This window comes from Marmota monax, unplaced genomic scaffold (genome assembly GCF_021218885.2).
Source record: "Marmota monax isolate L192 unplaced genomic scaffold, Marmota_monax_Labrador192_F-V1.1 WCK01_AAM20220418_F8-fsc00068, whole genome shotgun sequence".
Classification (NCBI taxonomy): domain Eukaryota; kingdom Metazoa; phylum Chordata; class Mammalia; order Rodentia; family Sciuridae; genus Marmota; species Marmota monax.
The window spans coordinates 4,283,496-4,308,660 of NW_026692352.1; the positions used below are offsets into that span (position 1 = coordinate 4,283,496).

At 37.3% G+C, this 25,165-nt stretch overlaps 1 protein-coding gene and 1 pseudogene across 2 annotated transcripts in view; one reads left to right on the forward strand and one right to left on the reverse strand.

The window, feature by feature from the left end:
• Rab6a (RAB6A, member RAS oncogene family) overlaps positions 1-24,908 on the reverse strand; it is a 63,634-nt gene extending 38,726 nt beyond the window's left edge. The window contains exon 1 of one of the 2 annotated variants that reach the window (XM_046441936.2): positions 24,416-24,908. In XM_046441936.2, the coding sequence (XP_046297892.1) occupies positions 24,416-24,485 (70 nt within the window). In that variant the 5' untranslated portion in view covers positions 24,486-24,908. The remainder of the gene's footprint in view (positions 1-24,415) is intronic. The other variant, XM_046441935.2, reaches the window with a different exon arrangement.
• On the forward strand, positions 5,841-6,448 carry LOC124091021 (V-type proton ATPase subunit E 1-like; annotated as a pseudogene).
• Positions 24,909-25,165: the final 257 nt, after the last annotated feature.

The following is a 25,165-nucleotide window of genomic DNA, read 5'->3' on the forward strand; positions in this document are numbered from 1 at the left end:
GATTCTCTGAGTTTCAGGATGATAAAAGTGGTAATACTCAAAGAGCTAAAAACCTACCTACACATAAAGCATGCATATGGGGGACTGGGGATATAGCTCAGAGGTAGAGAACACTTTGTGTTTCAATTCCCAACACCACAGGAAAAAAGAAAAAACAAAAAAAGTGGCACAAAGATGTTACTGCTTTAGTCATAACTGCCAAAAGTTATAAGCAATTAAAATGTCCTTCCATAGGTAAGTGGATAAACAAACTGAAGTATACCCAGTCAATGGAATTTATTCAGTACTAAAAAGGAATAAACTATAAAACCATGAGACATGTAGGGTCTATAAATGTATGATTCTAAATGTAAGAAGCCAATCTAAAAAGACTGTATGATTCCAACTACTATAGGACATTCTAGAGAAGGCAAAACTAAGGAAACAGTAAAGATATTAGCTGGCCAGGGGCTAGAAGTAGGGATAAACAGGGAGAGGACAGAAGATGTTTAAAACTTTTTCTTTTTTTATTATTTCTTACATATATGACAATAGCGGAGTGCATTACATTCATAATTATCCATTCACAGCAAAATTTTTGTAACTCTCTATATAAAGTATGTTCATACCAAATTATGCCATTATACATGAGCTCTTTTTTTTTTTTTTTTGCAAAACTTTGTGTTTTTTAAAAGTGTGAAAACTCTCTGTATGAGACAACAATGATGGATACATATCATTATACATTTGTCCAAATTCACAGAATGTACACCACCTCAAGTGAAACCTAATATAAATGATGGACTCTAGGTAATAATTATGTAGATTCATCATTTTAAATAAATCTACCACTCTAATGGTGGATACTGAAAAAGGGTAAGACTAAGTATTTGCGTAAGCAAGGAGTGTATATGAAATCATGGTGCTTTTCTCTCAATTTTGCTGTCAACCTAAAATTGATCTAAAAAAAACCCCTAAATTTAAAAAAAAATTTTTTTACTCACATTAAAGTTGAAAACAAGAAAGATGCAAATATATAAACATCCACTAGATATTCTTACCAAAGATAAAAAGTAAATAAATATTATAATGCTTAGATGACTAGTATTTATTTCTTACTTCATTCCAAAACTATTAATTGCTAGTAAATAAGGAAGTTGAGAGATGAGAATGCAAAAACAAATAAGGTCTGTATCTAAAATGAGTTTACAATCCACTGAAGGAAATAAACATGCATACATACAAAAGAGAACAAGAAAAGGAAGCACTGTGCTGTGCCTAACCTATGGACTGATGGGTTAACCTTTTCTCGATTTATAAAACATTCCAGGGCTCCCCAGTATCCATAAGATAAAGTCAAGTCTTTAGCAGGTATTTAAAGACTTTTACAATCAAACTTGAGCCTAGCCTCTAGTCTCATCTCCCACCCTTGACAAACATTAACACCATTTGCCAATCATGGAAGGCTATTACTTATTCTCCAAGTGTACTATGTACTTTGGAGCCTGAGCCTTTTCTCATATAATGTAGTTTTGTGGAACTTCTCTTTCTTGGTTACATTATGAGCTTATAAATTTGTTATCACATATGGTTATGCCTGAAGAAAAGAAAAAATTAAATTGTCTTTCAAAATTATATTCAGCCTCAAGTCTTGAAAAATATTTCAGATAGCACAAGTTATACATTAACAATGTGGGAAGGGGGCGGGTTGTGACTCAGTGGTAGAACACTTACCTAGCATGTATGAGGCCCTGGGTTCGGTCCTCAGCACCATGTAAAAATAAATTTTAAAAGGTATCGTGTCCAACTACAACTAAAAAAATATTTAAAAAAAAAGAAGAAGAAGAAGAATGTAGCCGGTACTGTGGTCCATGTCTGTAATCCCAACAGCTCAGGAGGCTGAGGCAAAAGGATTGCGAATTCAATGCCAGCCTCAGCAATGGTGAGGTGGCTAAGCAACTCAGTGAGACCTGTTTCTCTAAATAAAATACAAAACAGGGATAGGGATGTGGCTCGGTGGTTGAGTGGCCTTAGTTCAAATTCCAGTAAACCCCCCCTCCCCCCAAAAAACAATGTATCATAAGGATAAAAGATGAGTCAAGGGCTGGGGATGTGGCTCAGTGGTTAAGCACTCTTGTGTTCCATCTCTAGCACCAAAAAAAAAAAAAAAGAGCTGGGGGTGTAGCTTAGTGGAAGACCTGTGGGTTCAATTTCCAGTATTACAAACACACACACACACACACACACAAAAAAAAAACTTATCTGGGTGAGGGTTGAACACAAGGGCATTCTACCACTGAGCCACATCCCGACCCCTTTTTATTTTTCTTATATTTTTGAGTCAGAAGCCCCCTAAGCTGCTCAGTCTGGCCCTGAACTTGAGAGCAAGGACTCAGCCTCTGGAGGTGCTGGGATTATAGGCATGCCCCACTATACCCAGTTTATTGATAATTATATTAAATGTAAGTGTACTGATGTTTCAATTTTTAAAAGTTTATCTGATTGGACAAGCACAAAGCCTAACTAATGACTAAACTATATGCTACTTATTAAGATATCTGAAACCTAAGAATATAAAGAGGCTGAAAATAAAGAGAGAAAACACAACCAAAAGATGGTATTATATTATTATCAAAGTAAAGCCAGTGGGCACAACAGCGGTACATGCCTGTAATCTCAGGAGGCTAAGGCAGGAAGATCCTGAGTTCAAAGCCAACCTCAGCAACTTATTTAGGCCCTAAGCAATTTAGCAAAACCCTGTCTCAAAAAATAAAGAGAGCTGGAGATGTGAACCAGTGATTAAGCACCTCTGGGTTCAATCTGATACCAAAATAAATAAATAAATAAATAAAGCCAGATGCAGTAGCATTCCTGAAGTCCCAGCTACTCAACCCAGAAGGCTGAGGCAGGAGGATCACCTGAGGCTACTTTTGAAAGCTTGGTTGGAGATTCTAATAGGAAAGCCTAGCTAGCTACCTGAGAATGGTTCTCCTCTACTGGAGAAGACTTTTTTTGATCAAGCATGTAGCTTTGGGAGGGTAGGACCTGGAGTACCGAGGGAGGAAGGGGACACCCTCCTGGCCCACCAGATCAGTTCAGTCAACCCTGGCAATCCATGGGGTTACAGTGTACCGTCACATCCTTGAGCCCAGGTTGAGACCAGCCTGGGCAACCTATTGAGATCCTATCTCAAAAAAAAAAAAAAAGGAGTAAAAGCAAAACAAACAAAAATTAAAGTAAGGGCTGGGGTTGTGGCTCAGTGGTAGAGTGCTTGCCCTAACACATGTGAGGCCCTGGATTCGATCCTCAGCACCACATATAAATAAATTAAATAAAGGTATTGTGTTCATCTACAACTAAAAAAATATTTTTAAAAAAATTAAAGAAAACTTTAGAGCAAAAAGAATTACTAGAAATAAAGAGGATGAGATGATGATCAAAGATTCAATTCACAAGCCAGGCATGGTGGCACACACCTGTAATCTCAGTGACTCAGAGACTGAGGCAGGAGGATTGAGAGTTCAAAGCCAGCCTCAGTAATTTAGCAAGGCCCTAAGCAACTTGACAAGACCCTGTCTCTAAAGAAAATATAAACCAGCATGTGGTTAAAGGACTTAAACCAGTGGTTAAGCACTGCTGGGTTCAATCCCTGGTACACACACACACACACACAAAAAAAAAAAAAAACAACTCATCAAGAAAATAACAATTTAAAAGATGTATGCCAAACATTAAAATCTTAATAGCACATAAAATAAAAATGAAAAGAATATAAATGTAAACATATAGAGCCACAATCACAGTGAGACTTTTTTTTTTGGTTTTGTTTTTTAATATTTTTTAGTTGTAGATGGACACAATACCTTTATTTATCTTTATGTGGTGCTGAGGATCAAACCCAGGTCCTCACACATGCTAGGTGGACGCTCCACCACTGAGGCACAACCCCAGCCCCTCACAGTGAGAGATTTTAACATTTTTCTTTCAGTAATAGAACAGAGAAAAGTTCAATAAGGACACAGATCTAAACTACAAGATTAACAAAACTGAGTCATCGGCTTGGCCTGATGGCACACACCTGTAATCCCAGCAGCTCAGGAAGCTGAGGCAGGAGGATTTTGAGTTCAAAGCCAGCCTTAGCAATGGCAAGGTGCTAAGCAACTCCGTGAGACCCTGTGTCTAAATACAATACAAAATAGGGCTAGGGATATGGCTCAGTGGTCGAGTGCCCCTGAGTTCAATCGCTGGTACTCCCCAAAAAATAACCCTGAGTAATCATATGCGGAATTTACACCTAACAAATGCAAAATACACATTATTTTCAGGTAGACAAAAACATATTCATAAAATCTCAAATTTAATGACAGCACTTAAAGGGAAATTTTATATAATTGTACTCACACATATATAGCATGTATGAGGGTGCAAAAAGCAAAAAAAAATTAATGAGCTATGTATATCTTTCAAAAAATTAGAAAAGATCAACAAAATAGACCCTAAGAAACAAGAAATTAAGGAAGCAGGAGACAAATATACAAGGAGAAGGACCAACAAGACCTATAAGGTGTCCACCAAAAGCTCACGTGTGAGACAATGTACATAGATTCAGGGGAAAAATGATTGGGTTCTAGAGTTTTAACCCAATCATTGAATTAATCCCCTGATTGGGATTAACTGAGTGGTAAGGTGTAGCTGGAGGAGGTGGATATTGAGGGGTGGTTTTGGGCATGTTTGCTTCTGGCAAGTGGAGACCCTCCCTCCCTACTTCCTGATCATGTAAGCTGGTTCCCTCTGCCACACTTTTCTGCCATGATGTCCTATGTCCTGCCTTGCCTTGAGTCCCAAGGAATGGAGCATGCTGTCTATGGACTGGAGACCTCTGAAACTGCGGGATGCGAAATAAATTTCCTCCTCTGTTCTGGTCTGGTCTTTTTAGTCACAGCAGCGCAAAAGCTGACTGAAACAAAACCTTAATTTAAAAATCTTCCCCATAGGGGCAAAAGGTTAAGATTTACTTTTGAATAAATGAATAAGTTAAGAGGTTTGCTCTCTGGGAAATCAGCAACTTGTATATAGTTATAGTGAGTAAGATAGTCTGGTACTGCTGAAAGGGTAGACAAACTAAATTAGGAGAATAGGAATTCCAGAACCAGACCAATACATTTATACACAATTATTACAAAAGTGACACGTTAAAGCAAGGGGGAAAAGGTTATCTTAATACAGTGGGGCTACAGTGGTACAGCTCTTGCCTGGCATACAATCCCCAGCACCACAATCAATCAATCAATCAAAATATTATGTGGTAGCTGGTAGTATAGCTCAGATTTGGAGCATGTTCCCGGGTTCAAAATTATAGCTCCAAAACAAACAAAAAATATATAATGTAGGGATAATTATGTATCCATACTGGGCTATAACACACACACACACACGCGTGCATAATAATATATATATATATATATATTATTCTAATAAAAAAGTGGAAGTTAAAAGGCAAAAAATCTGACATCTACTTCACAATACACATAAAACTAATTTCTATGGATTATAACCTAAATGTGAAAGGCAAAGCAAAACAAATTTAAAAACCACTATAAAATTTATAATAAATTCCAAACATGGCACATGCCTATAATCTCAGCTGTTATTGAGGCTGAGGCAGAAGGATCATAAGTTCAAAGACAGTCTGGGCAACTTAGCAAGACCCTCTCTCAAAAAATAAAAGAGCACTGGATTAATTTTTCCGTTGCCCACTGGCCTAGTGCTGCTTTTGCCATGGCTCTCAGTGATGCTGACATGCAGAATCAGGTAAGTCCCAGTGGAATGAAACTCCCATTCCACTACCAATAAAGCACATGATGGCTTTCACTGAACAAGAAGCCAATGAGAAAGCAGAAGAAATAGATGTGAAGGCAGAAGAAGAGTTCAACATTGAGAAAAGCCATCTTGTGCAAACCCAAAACCTGGATATTATGGAATACTGTGAGAAGAAAGAAAAACAAATTGAGCAGCAGAAGAAAATTTAGATGTCCAATTTGATGAATCAAGCAAGGCCCAATCCTTAGAGCAAGAGGTGACCTTATCATTGACTTACTGAATGAAGCAAAACAGAGAGTCAGCAAGGTGGTAAAAGATACAACCAGGTATCAAGTGGGGCTGGATTAGCTGGTCCTCCAAGCTCTGCACCAGTTGTTGGAGCCCCTAATGACTGTTCACTGCAGGAAACAAGGTTTTCCTCTGGTAAAATTTACACAAAATTGTCACCAAGAAGGATGTTGATCGATCAGGAGCCTATTCCCTGCCTGAGGAAATAGTGGAGTTAAGAGTTAAGATCTATAATGGGGATGGTAAAATAAAGGGTTCCAACACCCTGGAAAGCCAGCTGGATCTCATAGCCCAGCAGATGATGCCTTAAATATGGGGAGCCTTGTTTGGTGCAAATGCCAATAGGAAGTTTTTGGACTAAACCCTTGGGAGGTGAAATTAATCCACTGCTGTACTTATAAGAAGCAAAACTGTTGTTGTTTTGATATTTATATTTGTTAATGGATATCTTTCTGTAACTAACACCGTTGGCCCAATATTAGCAATGGGAGGTGGTTCTTATTATGGTTCATCTGAGGTACTACAGTTTTTATTTGGTTCTGCAGCATGAAGGGGAGGGGTCAGAAAGTACTGCATGGACTATACCAAGTCTCCTGTTCTTTTCATTGTTCTAATTACGGAGTCCACATGGTGATATGCATGGTGTCCCTTGCTCTTTAGGTGTGGGGCATGCAATCCTTCTAGCAGTAGTACCTTCATTGTTATCTATTTGGACCTAGAATTTTCCTTTATCTGTAAATGTGATTTAAAAATCACAAAAACAAAAGGTTTACGTGGAAAACAAAAAATAAACAAAGAGTAGGGATAAAGGACCCCTGAGTGGAAACCCTATTATGTATTATGTAGGGAGATGTGGGGGAGAAAACACACACATGCACACTATATCTATATACACAGAGACAGAGAGAGGGAGAAAAGACTAATTCATTACTTAAGTATGAAGAAGCTTTTTCTTTTTGTTTTGTATCCAGGATTGAACCCAGATGTGCTTAACCACTGATCCACATCTTCAGTCCTTTTTACCTTTTATTTTAAGACAGGGTCTTGCTAAATTGTTGAGGATGGCCTTGAACTTACAATCCTCCTGCCTCAGCCTCCCCTGTCACTGGAATTACAGGCTTGTGCCACCGCATCAGGCTGGGGAAGCTGCTGCTATAGTGTGTGTCTGTGCCAGCCTTTTTATTTATATTTAACTTAGAGACAAGGTCTCCCTAAGTTACTGAGGCTGGCATTGAACTTGTGATTCTCCTGCCTCAGCTTGCCGAGCTGCCAGGATTACAGGCATACACTACCACACACCGTGAAACTTCTTAATTAGGACACAAAAATCTCTAATAATACAGAAAAGACTGATAAATTTATTTACATTAACATTTAACATTTTCTGTTCATGAAAAAATTGCTACTGAGTGACAAAAATCAAGCAAGCAGGCTGGTGTGCTTAGGAAAAAATGTACATCTTTTGGACACATGCTTTGTAGGAGAGGATGAAGCAATACCATCTGTGTTAAAACTTTTTGTTTCTCAAAAAAAAAAAAAAAGACTGAATCTCTTTTATGTGCATATTAACTTTTCACCTAATGGCATATTTTAACCCAATAACTTTCAAACTTGAAAAATACTTCTGGATATCACAATAATGAAATAATGAAAAAAATTTAAATCCAAGGAAAAAACACAAAGCTTGACAATATTCTCCCTCCAATTCTAATAGAACAAATATTATACAACACCAGTTTTCAAAAATTCACAACTAGAGCTGGGTGGGGTGGCTGGGGGTGTGGTTTGGTGGTTGAATGCCCCTTAGTTCAATTCCCAGTATTCCCACCCCCCACAAAAAATATCACAATTAGTAAATGAAAGTCACAAGTCTCATGGAATTTTAAATTTGCAAAAAAACATTAAAATATAGGAATATATCATTTTTACATAGAGAATAAACTTTTCTGTATTTTAGTTCAAGGCAGGTTGGCTTTTGTTTGTTTAATTTCTTTTTTTTTAATATTTATTTTTTTAGGTTTAGATGAACAACACAATGCCTTTATTTCAGTCAGGAAATTCTTCCACACATATAACTTGACTTCACTATTTCAGCTTAAGGCCCCCTCTTCTTCAGACTGGGGAAGATACTTTGAGACTATGCAAAATGTTCATTCTCAAACATCTGCCCACTAATTTTAACTCTCATCAAAATGATCTCACATGCTACAATTATTACTGCAGTGTTCTAATTGAGATTTTTTAATAAGAAAAAACATTCTCTGTTCTCTTATTTATTTATAATAGTATGGATCCGTAAATGAATATTTTAATTCCATCAGTTATAATCCAATCCAATATTACCCCTGCCGGTACTGGGGTTTGAACTCAGGGCAAGGTGTGCTAGGCAAACACTCTAGAGCTGAGCTACATACATCACCAGACTTTTTTATTTTGAGATAGGGTCTTAACTAAGTTGCCAAGGCTGGCCTCAAACTTGTAATTCTTCTGCATGTACCACTGTGCCTGGCTCTGACAGTGTTGGTTTTAAGAATCAAATGAATTAAAACCATAAAGCATTTACAACAAGGCATGATATGTAATAAGTAATTAAATGTTAGCTGATTATTATTACATGTGAAAACAAACATACCAATATCTGGAAACTATCTAAAAAAAAAATGGATTTGCAGGGGCTGGAGTCATGGCTCAGTGGTAGAGCACTTGCCTAGTATGTGTGAGGCACTGGGGTGGATCCTCAGCACCACATAAAAATAAAAAATGAATAAAATAAAGGTATTGTGTCCATCCACAACTTAAAAAATGGATTTGCTTGGGGCTGGGGCTGGGGCTGAGGCTGGGGCTGAGCGGTAGTGCAACTGCCTGGCATGTGTGAGACACTGGGTTTGATTCTCAGCACCACATAAAAATAAATAAAATAAAGATCTATCAACAACTAAAAATTTTTTAAAAATGGATTTGCTCAAAATAATAAAGGTAGTCCAACTATTTTAAAAAATTTGGGGCTGGGGTTAAGACTTAATGGTAGAACACTTGCCTACCATTTGTGAGGCACTGGGTTTGAGTCTCAGCACCATATAAATAAGTAAATAAATAAATAAATGTCCATCGAAAACTAAAAAAGATATATATTAAAAAAAAACTTAGTAGTCTCATAGGAAATACACATAAACATTAATCATTACACTTGTCAAGAGTTGCTATTTCAAGGGCTGGGGATGTGGCTCAAGCGGTAGCACGCTAGCCTGGCATGCGTGCGGCCCGGGTTTGATCCTCAGCACCACATACAAACAAAGATGTTGTATCAGCTGAAAACTAAAAAATAAATATTAAAAAAATTCTCTCTCTCTCTCTCTCTCAAAAAAAAAAAAAAAAAGAGTTGCTATTTCGAATTTTATATTTGTTTGCAAAGGGATATTAAGCACTGTATTAGCTTGTTAAGGAAGCTGTAACAAAATGCCTTGAAGTACCACCACAAGTGATGTAAACAACAGAAATTTATTGTTCCACAGTTCTAGCAACTAGAAATCTGAAATTAAGGTATCAATAGAATTGGCTCCTTCTGAAAGCTGTGAAGAAATCTGTTCCAATGTTCTTCCCTAACTTCTGGTGGTTTGTTGGCAATACTTGGCATTCCTTGGTATACAGAAGCAGAAATCTGCTCTCTATTTTCATGTGGCATTCTCCATACATTTATGCCTAAATTTCCTTTTTTTATAAGGACACCAACCATACTGTATTAGAATCATACCCCAGTACGAACTCATCATAACTATGTCTCCAACACACCCACATTCTGAGGTACTAAAGGTTATATCTTCAACATATGAATTCGGAAATGTGATATTATGATATAAGAAATATATATTTGGACAAAATGATAACTATAATGACCGAAATCACCATATTACAGAATATTTGCTATATATTTCCCATATTTCTCAAAAGGGCTAAGGATAATTTGAATTGTTTAATCTTTGTATACCTCTATGACACCCCTGCCCATTTTCTTTTCTTACTTAACCAAGGTGTTAAGGTGATTGCCACAACTGTTGTTTTCTTTTCTAAGAAACTAGAAATATGACATGATTTCATATTTATCCTACATTATTTGGGGGGTACTGGGGATTGAACTCAGGGGCACTTGACCACTGAGCCACATCTTTAGCCCCTATTTTGTATTTTATTTAGAGGCAGGATCTCACGGAGTTGTTTAGCATATCACTTTTGCTGAGGCTGGCTTTGAACTTGCAATCCTCCTACCTCAGCCTCCCAAGCTGCTGGAATTACAGACATGCTCCACTGCGACTGGCTAGCCTATATTTTTAATTTGATTTTACCATCTAAATGTAATGTTCATATGTTGATTCCTCAAGAGTGAAGTGAAAGCACTACATTAATTTTTTTTTGATAGAAATTTGTCCTGTTGAACATTTTAGCATGGAAAGTTCCATTAGCCATAAGAATTTTGGCTTGTTTCAGAGAGGTCAATAAATAAAATGCATTGCATAGGAAAGAAAAAATACATATTTGGGTCTATCCCACAGTTTCTGACACATAGCTATTAAAGCTCTAGTCATTTCCCTGTTTATATAAGTTGTAAAAGTGAAAAGGACTATCAGGTTTTTTTGTTTTGTTTGAGACAGGGCCTCACTAAATTGCTGAGACTGGCTTTGAACTTGTAATCCTCCTGTCTTGGCCTCTGGAGTCACTGGGATCACAGGCATGTGCTACCATGCCCAGCTCCTTCCATCTTTTAATATTCATAACAAACCCCTTTTAATCATACCTGAGTTTATGAGATGACTTTTGGAAATCCTTAAAGGATGGGAGTCTGGTAGCCAGAAGAACCAACCCATGTCATTATATGGTTACAGAGTTGGAAGAACCAACCATATAATTATAGAGTTAGAACTTTCAGCCCCACCTCTAGGGAAGGTTACAGAGGCTGAAGTTTGTGCTAATCACCAACAGTCAATGATTTATGCCTAAACATAGAAGCTTCCATAAAATCTAAAGACAAGATCCAGAGAGCTTCTGAGTTGCTAAACACACTGAGAATTGGAGTGGGCATGGAAACCTCCTCTACCTTCCCCATACCTTGTCTTATGCACCTTTTCCATCTAGTTCTTCTCAGTTACATCTTTTTAAAATAAATGGGTAAGCCGGGCATGGTGACACATACCTGTAATCCCAGCAGCTTGGGAGGCTGAGGTAAGAGGATCACAAGTTCAAAGTCAGCCTCAGCAACTTATCGAGCCCCTGTCTCAAAAAATAAGAGGCTGGGATTTGTGGCTCAGTGGTGTAATGCTTGCCTTGCATATGTGAAGCACCGGATTTGATTCTCGGCACCATATATAGATAAAGGAATAAAATAAAGGTCCATCAACAACTAAAAAAAAAATTTCTAAATAAAAATGAGATGGAGATATTGCTCAGTGGTTAAGCCCCCTGTGCTCAATTCTTAGTATGTATGTATGTATGTACATATAAATAAATAGGTAAATATCACTCAAGTATTTTTTTATATTTATTTTTTAGTTGTAGTTGGACACAATTATCTTTATTTTATTTATTTATTTTTATGTGGCGCTGAAGATTGAACCCAGGGCCTCGCACATGCTACGCAAGTTCTCTACAGCTGAGCCACAACCTCAGCTCCACACTCAAGTGTCATTTAGTTTTCCTAACTACTACTCCAGGATTTACCCACTTAGATCACAATAAATTTTAAATGTTTCATAGGCCAAAGGAAAGAAATGTTCCATATTAAATAATTTGATACACATAAAAGGTTTACAAATGAAGAATAATACCCTATCATTAACTTCAGGAATCATCTAGTCTTTTACCTTTTTTTAAAAAAAAAAAAAAAAAAAACAATACTGTGATGATACTTCCCTCACCTTCTTAAGGAAAAGACACATACCTATAGGATAAATAGGACAAATTCAATATCTTAAATTCAAATGATTGGATAAATTCAATATTTTATGGTTGCCTATATGGGCATTATGCTAGACAAAAAAAAAAAAAAAAAACACAGAGATCTAAAAGGTTTAAGACTAGATTTTTGTTGTTGTTGTATCATTAAATACTACAGATCACAATATTTTCTTTTTTTCTTTTTTTTTTTTTGTACCAGGGATTAAATCCAGGGGCACTTAACCAGTGAGCCATATTACCAACCCTATTTTCTATTTTATTTACAGAAAGGCTCTGAGTTGCTTGACATCTAACTTTTGCTGAAGCTGACTTTGAACTTGTGATCCTCCTGCCTCAGCCTCTTAAGCTGCTGGAATTATAGGTGTGAGCCACCGCACCCAGCAGATCACAATATCTTTAGACCAGAGCAGGCCTAAAATCTGTCTAAATCTGAGACACCACATTCCTTATTTCTTTATTATATTCAACTTAATTCACCATGACCATGTAGATAATTTAAAGTGAACATACATGCATTTCTGGAATATTCTTCAGTTTTAAGAGAAAGATTAAGACTAAAAACAATGTTAAGTAGCCACATGAAACTACTGAAGTTAAAAGTTAAATAAAATTTAAAAGTCAATTCCCTAGCCATACCATATTAGAAAGCACAGATATTGGACATTTTTGCCAACTCAGAAAGTTCCATTCGTCCAGTTGATAATCTAGAGAACCTGAAATATTATAACCCAAAAAACACATAAAAGAGATTACTGCCAAATAAAGATTTCTGTAATTACATATATACACAAGAATAGCTAAATAAGTGGGCTAGGGTTATGGCTCAGCAGTAGCGCACTTGCCTGCATGCGTGAGGCACTGGGTTCGAGTCTCAGTACCACATATAAATAAATAAACAAACAAACAAATATAAATGTCAATCAACAAATATTTAAAAAAAAGAATAGCTAAATAAGATCATTAATCTTTAAGCAACCATATCAAAATACTGAAAAAATATGTGGGCTATGTGTCAAATAACTCACTTTGGCACAAGGGTGGAGGTTTTATTTTTATTTTTTTTAAGAGAGAGAGAGAGAATTTTTTAATAATTATTTTTTAGTTTTCAGTGGACACAACATCTCTATTTTATTTTTATGTGGTGCTGAGGATCGAACCCAGTGCCCCGTGCATGCCAGGTGAGCACACTACCGCTTGAGCCACATCCCCGGCCCAGGGAGGGGGTTTTATATATTTGGTAACTACTGACACTGCTGAGGAAGAATTATAGTGGGGGTTTATAATAAGTTTGAAATCTTAAACTATCTTAAGGACTCCAAATCACACTACTTGGTTAAACTGCAAATTATTTTTTTAAATTTGTTCTAATTAGTTATACATGAGTAAATTAGTTTCTTAATATGCCATTTATACCCACTGCCTACTTCTGAATCCTTGACTTCCCAAAATTTTCTAAAAATTACTCATTAGACAAGGCCAGGTAATGCACATCTAAGCTATAATTCCAGCAACTTAGGAGTCTGAGGCAGAAGGATACCAAGTTTGAGGCTAGCCTGGGCAAATTACCAAGACCCTGTCTCAAAAGAAAAAGAAGAAGGCATGTTAATGTAGCTTAGTGGTAGACTGCCCCTGTGTTCAATCCCCAGTACCCAGGGAGAAAAATCAGTTTCTTGATAAACCCAATGGCCTTTTCTAAGAAACCATTTTCCTCAACATGAGCTATTGATTACAGAGTCATACGAGATATTTGGGATATCAAATCTTTCTCCCCCTTAGTTAGTTGTTAAATTTTTATTTTATTGTATATTATATTTTTCATTTTTTGTTGTTGCTTGCAGTACTGGATATTGAACTCAAGGCCTCACACATGCAAGGCAAGTGCTCTACCACTGAGGTACATCCCCTGTCTTTTTTATTTATTTTGAAACAAGGTCTAAGTTGCTGAGGTTGGCCTCGAACTTATCCTCCTGGCTCAGGCGTCTGAGTACTTAAGATTAGAGGCATGCACCACCTCACCCAGCCATGACATTTTTGTTTTGAAGGTAAAAAAAAGTTTCTATAATTTTCATTTTTATAAAGTTCACTTTGATATCAATGTAGAAGGCTGAATTGAAAGGGAAGTTCAAAGACAGAGGTTGGAAGGTACAGAGTAATATAAAAAATTTAAATCTGCTATAAAGCTCCTGGTTATCAATTGTACACAAGAGGACAGAGACTGAAACTATTTGTTAACAACCATATTACCCATTATAATGAACCTAGTGTACAATGAGTATCAGTTAAATAGATAATTAACTGCTAAGATTACATGATTCTTAGGAATGGATGATTTTTTTAAAAATGGAAGATTTAAAAAGCAGTCTTCTATATAGCACATACCTTAAAGGATGATTTATAAAACATACTAGAGCTGTGGAGGTAGTTCAATGGTAGAGCCCTTGCTTAGCATTCTTGAGGTCCTGGGTTCCCTTGATCCCTGGTATCACAACCTCCTGCCAAAAAGGCTCAATTATTATAGTAATAAGAAAAGATGGGTGAATAACAGTAAGGAGGGTAAAAAGTGGATGATGAAAAACTAACTTACACAGAAGAGTTTTAGACTTCATCTCAAAAGAGAAGTCTATGTGGTGTGTTTGGACAAAGTTTTGTGCAACCTCATAATGGCAGAACAAGATAACAGTGATTTCGACCTACTTATTAACCATAAATATCATGCAGTATTTATCCTTTCGTGACTGGCTTATTTTACCCAGCATAACATCCACAAGGTCCATCCATATTCTAGCATGTGTCAGAATTTCCTATCTTTTTAGGGCTAAATATATCCTATCATGTGTATATATCACTTTTTTTTCTTTCTTTCTTTCTTTTTTTTTTAAAGAGAGAGTGAGAGAGGGAGAAAGAGAGAGAGAAAGAGAGAGAATTTCAATACTTATTTTTTTTTTAGTTATCGGCGGACACATCTTTGTTTGTACGTGGTGCTGAGGATTGAACCCCGGCCGCACGCATGCCAGGCGAGCGCGCTACCGCTTGAGCCACATCCCCAGCCCTCACTTTTTTTTTTCTAATAGGCAAGCACTCTATTACTGAAATGCACTCCCAGCCCCTCTAATCACATTTTGTTTATCCATTCATCTACAGATGGACACTTGACTACCTCCATCTTTTGGCTACTATGAGCATGAGTGTAAACAGGTGGTTTTAATTTTTTTAAATGTGCTTTTAAAAAAAGAATAGAAACTCTGAAACATCTAATTCTAAATATTTACATGTAAGTGTTGGTTTTCAAAAAAGCTAATTCATTCAAAATAGAAGCTCAAAAGCAAATGGAGAAGTGGTATTGCCCAACAAACTACATAAAGATCAATTTTAAACTGATAGTGGGGAAGCTGAGAAACATTCTAATTTGTGCCAGAGAACTGCTGGCACCAAGTACACACAGAAATAAGGGTGAAAGTGGCCCTAATAATGAAAGGGAAGATTGGTCTGTTTAACAGGTAGACTGATTCTCTTACATCCCTTTCTCTATTCCAAACAATCAGGTTCCTGCTCTACTTCATCAGAAAATCAGAACTTTCCTGTTGAGAAAGGAAAAAAGGATTTCTGGACTAGAGAAAACAAGGTACGATTGAAAGTACAAATGAGGCTAAAAATACAGAGTACAAACAGAACTAAAAACAATGAGAATGGAGCCTGGGGTGTGCTTAGTGTTCACCACACCACTATCACCACCACCCACCCACCCCCCAAAAAAAGTGGGGGGGACTAAATCCATTCACTTATAACTTCAAACCCTCTCTCCATTCAGAGAGAATATACCAGGATCATTCTCTCCAATAGGACATTGAGTCAGCAGGATATGTGGTCAGCAAAAGACTTAAAAACCTAACATTAAAAAAAAATAAATAAAATAAAAAACATTAGAGATTCTTCCACCTCCAAAAAAAGAATACAAATTGTCCTACAGTGAAGTCCCATAAACTCACATGAAGGCTAAAATAATTTTTTTAGTATTTAACTTTTAAATAGAATAGCTAAGAATCAATAGTTGTTTGAGAACCACATCAAACAGGAAACAGAAAAACTAAAACAGGTGAAAATCAATTTGTAAAAGACTGAGCATGCAGAAAAAAGCCATATATTATAATATCCTAAAAATGACAGAAGATACTAGAATCAAAAGATGCTTCTGAAAGCGAAAAGCTCTTTAACGTGATAGTGGAAATAAAACAATAGAAGAAGAGTTGGAAAAATTTTGTTAGAACTAAATAGAAAAATAAATAAATAGAAAACAGGTAAAGGGGCTGGGGATATAGCTCATTTGGTAGAGTACTTGCCTCCCATGCACAAGGCCCTGGGTTCAATCCCCAGCACCACCAAAAGAAAAAGAAAACAGGTAAGATAATACAAAATCACAAGACCAATCCAGGAAGTTTAATAAGAATTCCAGAGAGATCTAAAAATGGAGAAGATAGTCAAAAAATTTTCTTAAAACTAAGGGACAGGTTGTAGCTCAGTGGTAGAGTGTTAGCCTAGTATGCATAAGGCACAGGGTTCAATTCTCAGCAACACATACATAAATAAAATACAGGTCCATCAACAACTAAAAAATTATTTTTTAAAAAAAGCTTTGTTAAAACAAAACAAACAACAACAACAACAACAAAAACTAAGGGACATGAGTCCTTAGTTTGAAAGAATTTAAAACTAGTACCCAGTCAGAAAATGAAAATAGATACACAGTGTCAAAAGTCAAAAGAGCAGGGTCAGAATGGTAACAAATGTCTTCAAACTTCTGTGAGGTTATATGAATACATTTTCAGACACATAGGGTCTCAAGAAATTTTTCCTCCCATTTTCCTTTATTAGGTACTGGTGAGTATGTTTAATATAACAAGGAAATAAAACAAAGAAGGAAATGTGTAATCTAGGAAATTCCCAACCATCACAAAAAAAGAAATAAAGAAAAACTTCAGACTGATGGTAAAGACAAATCCCATATTAACAATTGTATGCCAGTCATGAAGGATAACTAGTATAGATTAAAATAAGTCAGAAGTTCTAGAATAATGTCCCAAGAAGATCAAACTGAATAAAAACCTGATGCATTCTTACATAGTGAAAGAGGCCTTAAACTGTTGGTAAAGAATTTAGGAATAATCAGCAATAAGCATATGAACTAAACATAGGAAAAAAGCAAGGCAAAGGAAAAAAAAATTTACGAGTACAAGTTATCAATATGCTACATGGCTCAACTATGACTATCATTTCCCTATTACAGTAATGTAAAGATTAAACACTGATCTGACCCAAACAAAATATTTATATTCAGAGGATAAAGAAAATACTATGAGACTAGTAATGTCACATTAGAAAGCAAAAGGAGTTAGTCCTGAAGAATTTTTTTAATTGTTGAAAAACATGTTAAAAATAATGGGGATCAATGGGCTGGGGATGTGGCTCAAGCGGTAGCGTGCCCGCCTGGCATGCATGAGGCCCAGGTTCTATCCTCAGCACCACATATAAACAAAGAAGTTGTGTACGCCGAAAACTAAAAAAATAAAATATTAAAAAATTCTCTTAAAAAAAAATAATGGGGATCAAAAATACAAGCAAAGCTTTGTCTCAAAAGTCTCTAAATAAAAATATAAAATAGGGCTCAGTGGTCAAAGTATCCCCCACCAAAAAGTCTGAGACCAGCCTAGGCAAAATAATGAGACCTCATAAATAAATAAAATTTAGCCAGGTATCATGGTTCTCGGCCATAATCCCAAGACTCAGGAGCTGAGGCTGGAGAATCCCAAGTTCTAGGTTAGCTTTGGCAACTTGGCAAGACCCTGTCTCAAAATTATAATTTAAAAAAGGGGGAGATGCTATAGATATAGTTCAGTGGTAGAGTGCCTCTGGTTCAACACCCAGGCTGTAAAAATAAATAATAAAATTTGTTTTCTTGCAAATTTTTAAAATAGAATGCAATAAATTAAAGTAGTCCAGTTTAACTGTCACAGACAAGGGCCCAAGGAGATCTACTAACTAAATTTAATGTAGTATATTCTAGATAAGATCGTGGAATAGAAAAAGGACATTATTGTCATTTCAGGAATATCACTGAATAGTTCACAGATCTTAATATATATATACAAGTGTTATAAATTATTAATTTAGAAATATAATGGCAGGAAAAAGTGCACAACTAGTATTTTTTTTTTTTTTACTTTTTATTGCTTTTTTTAGATCAACTCTTTTGAATTGTAATATAATAATAGGGAAAAAGTATGTGTCAGTAATATAGTTTATATTATTGTATTATGTAGATCAGTGTTCTTAAAACTTTTTCTTCTCTAAACCCTTAAAGAATTCAGTTTATAATATAAATATATGTCAATATCTACTATAGTGAGAATTAACTAGGAAAATTTTCAAATGCTTAATATATTCAAAGTAATAAACCTATCACATTAACAATAATTTTTTGTAATGAAAAAGAGGTATTTTGCAAACAAAAATTTAGTAAGAGAGTGGAGTTTTTTATATATTTGCAGAGCTCTTTAATGTCTTGACAATACAAGACAGCTAGATTCTCACAGATGCTTCTGCTTTCAGTCTGTTTTAAGATCACATACATCAAGTAGGTTCTTGGAAACTCGAATACACACTCGTAAGGGAATAAAAGTGGAAAAAAATCACATAGTATCTTAATGTTATGAAAACAGTTTGGACCTCTCCCCCAGGAGGTTTGTGGAGCCCCCTGAAGGATCTTGAGAGATCACTAGGGCATCAGTGGACCACACTTTCAGAACTAGTGAATTAGATAGTATCGAGCCATTTCCACCTTCTTACAGATTCATATTGCAAGTAAGGACACTCAAGTGGAATGTTCTCCATATCTTGTTTTAAAGCCTTAAAACTAAACAGTGGAGTTAATGTTTAAGAGCACAAATCTGGGTTTCATATGTTAGCACTGGCCATTGACCTTTGGCAAATTACTCAATATCTTTTTATGTTTCAATTTCTTCATTAATAAAATAAAGATAATAATAGTACTTATCATATAGTTACCATGAAGATTGGTCAATAAATGTAAAGTTTTTCTGAGAGAGCCTGGCACATGAGAAATACTTAGTATTTAAAATAATTTAACAAATATTTATTGAAAACTAGTAGTTAAGTGGTTTGATAGAGCCTACTCATAAGAAACACAGGGAATTTATCAGGAAAAAAATATATAATACCTAATATAAGATAGTGTGAATAATAATATAAACTATTCAGGGCTGTGTTGTAGCTCAGTGGTAGAGTGTTTGCCTGGCATGTATGAGGCACTGGGTTTGATCCTCAGCACCACACATAAATAAATAAATAAATAAATAAATAACCACCAGCAACTAATTAATATATATATATATATATATATATATATATATATATATATATATATATATATATATATATATATAAATGAAAGTACTTATATATATATAAACTGCTCAGTACTACTGGTCTAGGACAGACACTTTTCCCTACCTAGCGTACTGCAATTTAAAAGAGTTGATGTAAATTAAAAGAAAATATAAAGTATAAAAAAGAAGCAGTACTAGATATGCACTTTTCCCTGATATTACATTCTCAAATTAATAATCAATAACACTTGTCTATATAATAAAACCTACTACCGACCACTTATTGACCTTTCTAATGACCTCTGTAATTCAAGACAAGAGTCAGAGGGTGAGGAAGAGCACGTGTGAGGCACTGAATTCGATTCTCAGCACCACATAAAAAAATGAAATAAAATAAAGATATTATATACCTCTACAACTAAAAAACTGGAAAAAAAAAAAAAGACAAGAGTCAGAAGTAGGAACAAAAGAGATACCTGAAGGAAACTTCAAGAATTACTTATTTCAACATTCTTTTGTTAAACCATGTTTACTAGAGAAATTACAAGAGAGTCTAATAGCAAATAATTTAATAGCTTTAATAAAGCAAGACTAATTTTGCTCAACTAAAAATATATGCAAAATGAAGATTAGTCTTTTTTTTTTTTTAAAGTGAACTGGGTAAGCCTTTAAATTACTGGTTTCCCTATCTCATCCCCCGGCATCTAGAACATCCTATATACAAACAAATAATATAAACACAAAATATTATTGTTAAACTATTAAATAAAAAATAGATTTCACCATAGTATATATAGGTCACTAGCTTTGATTACTATTAGATTCAACCATCATTCATTCATTCATTCACTAAATATCTCTGAGCAGTTAGTATGAACCTGGTATCATGCTAAGCAATGGGGATACATTAATAAGATGACAGTTTTTATTTTCATGTGACTGCATTCTGCTGTGAGAAATAGAAAAACACACACATAAAAAAGAGGATAACTGGGCTGGGGTTGTGGCTCAGCGGTAGAGTGCCTGCCTAGCATGTGCGAGGCCCTGGGTTTGATCCTCAGCACCACATAAAATAAATAAATAAAATAAAGATATTGTGTTCAACTATAACTAAAAAAAAATATATATATATATATATATATTAAAAAAAGGATAATTAGACTGGGGGGTGAAGCTCAGTGGTAGAACACTTGCCTAGCATGCACAAGGCCCTGGGTTTGATTTCCAGAACCACAAAATAATATGCAGCAGCAGCAGCAGCAGCAGCAGCAGCGCAGCAGCGGTGGCAGCAGCTATGACAGCAACAATCAGGTGCATTGAGGCACATGCCTGCAATTCCAGCTACTCAAGAAGCTGAGGCAAGAGGATCACAAATTCAAGGCCAGTCTGGACAATTTATCAAGACTATCTCAAAATTTTTAAAAAGCACAGGAGTGGGGGCTGTGGCTGTGGCTCAGTAGTAGTACACTTGCCTGGCATGTGTGAGGCCCTGGGTTTGATTCTCAGCACTACATATATATACATAAATAAAACAAAGGTCTATCAACAACTAAAAACAATATTTTTAAAAAAAATTTAAAAAGCACAGGGCTGGGGGGCACTGGGGATGTAATTCAGTGGTGAAGCCCTTGCCTAGCAATAGCAAGCAAAAAGTCGTGGGATTCAATTCCCAGTAGGTGGAGAAGGATGATAAGATAATTATAAATGTGGTAAATGCTATTAAGGAAATATACAAGTCTTTGTCACAGATTACAGTTTTTGAAAGCTGAACTGCAGAATACCAACAGACCTAAAAATAAATAATTCATGAAGAGTTACATCAACATGACATAGATTCTACAGACCTTTGCTAATGCATAAGACACTGACCATGAAAACAGGGATCAATCTATCTTGTCAAAGCTACTGGATAGAATTACTTAGCAACATAGTAACCTCAAAAGATAATCAATCTCATAGTTCCATACAGGCAAAAGCATGCAAACACAATCCTGAAGAAAAACTAAGCAAGTGGAGCTGAGGAGACATGACAACTTAATGTAATGTGGTATCTTGAATGGAGAGCTAAAACAGAAAAAGGACATTAGGTAAAAACTAAGGAAATCTGAATAAATTATGGAGTTTATCTAATAATAATAATACACCAATATGAGTTCATTAACTGTAATAAATGTACCATACTAATGTAAAATGTTTATAACAGGGGAAACCGGGCATAGGGATAAACAGGAACCCTCTGTACTATCTCAATTTTTCTGAAAATCTGAAATTATTCTTTTTTGGAGGGTACCAGGAATTGAACTCAGGTGCACTCACCACTGAGCCATACCCCCCCAATTCTATTTTGTATTTATTTAGAGACAGGGTCTCACTGAGTTGCTTAGCACCTCACTTTTGCTAAGGCTGGCTTTGAACTCTCGATGCTCCTGCCTGAGCTGCTGGGATTACAGGCTGGTGCCACTGCATCCAGCTCTAAAACTAGTCTTAAAAAAATAAAAAAATAAAAAAGGGCCAGGGTTGTGGCTCAGTGGAAGTGCGCTTGCCTAGCATGTGTGATACACTGGGTTTGATTCTCAGCACCACATACAAATAAATAAAATAAAGGTCCATCAACAACTAAAAAATATTTAAAAAAAAAAAAAAAGTTGGGGCTGGGGCTGTAGCTCAGTGGTAAAAGTGCTTGCCTCGTATGTGTGAGGCACTGGGTTCGATCCTCAGCACCACATAAAAATAAATACATACTGTGTGTTCATCTACAACTAAATTAATATATTTTTTTTAAAGTTTGTTTTTTTCTTTTAAATTTAACAAGGTTCAGGAATAACAGGTAAAAGGGACTGAAGAGGAGTTAATAGATTACAGAAATAAGAAATGAGAAGCCATAAAACTACAATATGATTTGGAACACAAATACAAAATTCAAAGACCTGCAGATACTTAGGAAATTAAGATCTCTATTCATCACTATTCATAAAAACTTCCTAGACAGATTAATGGGTTTTTCATGCAAATTAAACAGCACAGCATCACAACATATAGTAGATAATAGTATTCCTGGAGTACACAATTAGCACGTTGGAAAATATTTATCAATAATGACCAATAAGCTATATTTTATGTATGGGATTGTCCTGAAATTGTCATTGTAACTATAATTGTAATTATAATTGCCACCATATATTATACTTGTAGCTGGACCAAAATCAACTCCGTAGGTTTTACTAAATTATTCACCTAAGGAAACAGTTTTCATACTTAAAGAAAACTCATAAGCAAAGAAGACTGTATCCTCACATTCTATTAATCCAGGCATGGACAAAAGAAAATTAGCCAGGCACCAGGGCACAGGCCTGTAACCCCAGAAACTCAGGAAGGTGAGGCAGAAGGATCCAAGTTCAAGGCCAGCCTCTGGGAATCCTGTCTCAAAATAAATAAATAAAAAAGACTGGGGATTTAGCTCAATAGTAGTGTACTTTCCTAAGGTTCAATGCACAGTACTGAGAAAAGGAAAAAAAGAAGAAAAATATTTATTTCCCAGGTCCAACTGGAGGCAGTTTTGCAACTAATATTAACCTGCTGTAATGCCATACAAATTAATACAAATAGTTCAAGATAGTGACAAAACTCTGAATTTACATCAGTTATATATACCTTCTAGTCAAAACAAATAACTAATGTTTTCTATAACCTCAAGTTTCTGAATTTTAAAGATGGTCATGAAAAGTGTAAGAAAAACAAAGGAGGATGATAATTTCTGAATTACTGCGAAGTTTGTATGATATAGCATAAAACAGTTATTTCTACAAGTAATCTGAGAGACAACCATTACAAAATGGAATCTTGCTTCTAATATAAAGCAACAGCAAACCCTGACCAGATAAATGACATAACAATTGCACTCAATTAGATATTACAAAATATTAGGTATACTTTCATAGAATCATTTAGCCCAAGAGATATTTAAATCTAATTTAGATAACCAGATGATTAACCTGTCCCTACTCTACTACATTACTCAAAGAAAATCCTACAAAAACAAAGATGTTCGTTATTCTAAGCCTTCTCTCACACGAATCCTAAACATAAAATTGGAAAATGCTCAAGAAGAAATGACTTAATATTTCCACAGCAATTCCTATTTGCACCACCATGAGGAGAATCCAACGCTGTTTCATGTTAAAATGAGAATAAGGAGAGGTGAGATGTTAAAAATTTCAAGTAAAATGATCATGACATAGCATCTGGCAAAGACAGAAAAAGCATCAACACTGCCAAAAGAATTTTCAGTGATGAAAGTCAAGAGAAGAAAATGAGCTTTTTCAACAAGCCACAGTCCAACCCAAGGGGCAAAAATCGTTACTGCTAACGCCACCCCTCTCACCCCATTTTCAAGTCGCCTCCAATTCAGACATATTTCCTCTACAACTCAAACTAATTCTCAACCTAGGTGAAAACCATCCAGGAATTTTTTTCCTATCACTTCCCACCTTCCAGGAGATTTGCACTTCTTAGGGCCAAGCCTCTGGGGAAAACAACGCCCAGATCCCACCCTCCTTGCCCAAGGTTGGAGAGAGAGGGCCGGTTCGAAGCAGTGGGGCTTCTCGGAGTGGGCCTCACATAGCTGAAGAACTGAGAAGGAGCAAAGAATAAGGGTGGGGCTCGAGTGAGAGGGCCAGGGTATGGAGACGACCAGGACCAGAGGAAGAAAGGGATGGACGGGAGGCCAGGGCTGGGCGGGGTGAGGACTGGGGAGCGAGGACGACCGACGCGACAGGGCCGAGTCAGGACCGAAGGGCCTGGGGACCCGGGTAAAATCCGACCGACTCACGCTGGCGAGGAATCGGGGAGCACGGGGGACAGGCTGGGGTGGAACCCGGCGCCGATGCAAGGCCAGCAGGGAGCTCAGCGGACAGAAGGGCCGCACTGGGGGTGGAGCGGGGAGGCAGCGGCCGGCTGCCAGGAGGGGGGAGCCGCGCACTCACCGCTCTGCTCTCCTAGGAACACCAGCTTGAATTTCCTCAGCGGATTCCCGAAGTCTCCGCCCGCGGACATGATGGAGCCGGAGGAGCTGCCGCCGCCTCAGCCCAGAGACCTCCCGGACCGACGCTGCTCCAACCGGCTGACGAAGAAGGCGAGCGGAAGGGCGGGCGCCGAGTTCTCTCGGCCCCCGCAGGGCCAGGCGAAGGAGCAAGGCCGGAGGGCAGCAGGATTCTCCACAGCACGCAGCCGTCGCCGCCGACGCCGCCTTCCCGCAGAGTAGCCTAGCACCGAGCGAGGCCAGCCGCAGCGAAGGGAAGGAGGGCGGTGTCGGAGGCAGCCAGGGGTGTGTGCGGGGCTCCCGAGGCTAGCGCCGTCTCTTCCCTCAGCACCTGGCACCGAGACTAGGGTGGGAGAGGCTGAGGGTGGCGGGGCCGGAACCGCAGACGCGTCTGGGACCTTTCACACGCAGCGCCCCGACTCCCACAGCTGCCGCCGCCGCAGCCCAACCTGCTGAGTGCGCGAGCCTCTGGCGCGGCGCGGGGCGAGCCCGGGCGCGAGCCAGTCGCCCAGCCGGCCGCCGGCGTGCGTGCGTGAATGCGTGCGCGCCACCGCCAGCGCCTTCCTGATGTAGCGGCTCTTTCAGCTCCTCCCGCACCGCAGAGACTACGGCTGGCAGGACTTCGACTGGCGTCGGGAGAAGCAAAGAGGCGGGGCAAGTCAGGGTAAGTGAGGGGGTGGGAAAAAAAAATGGA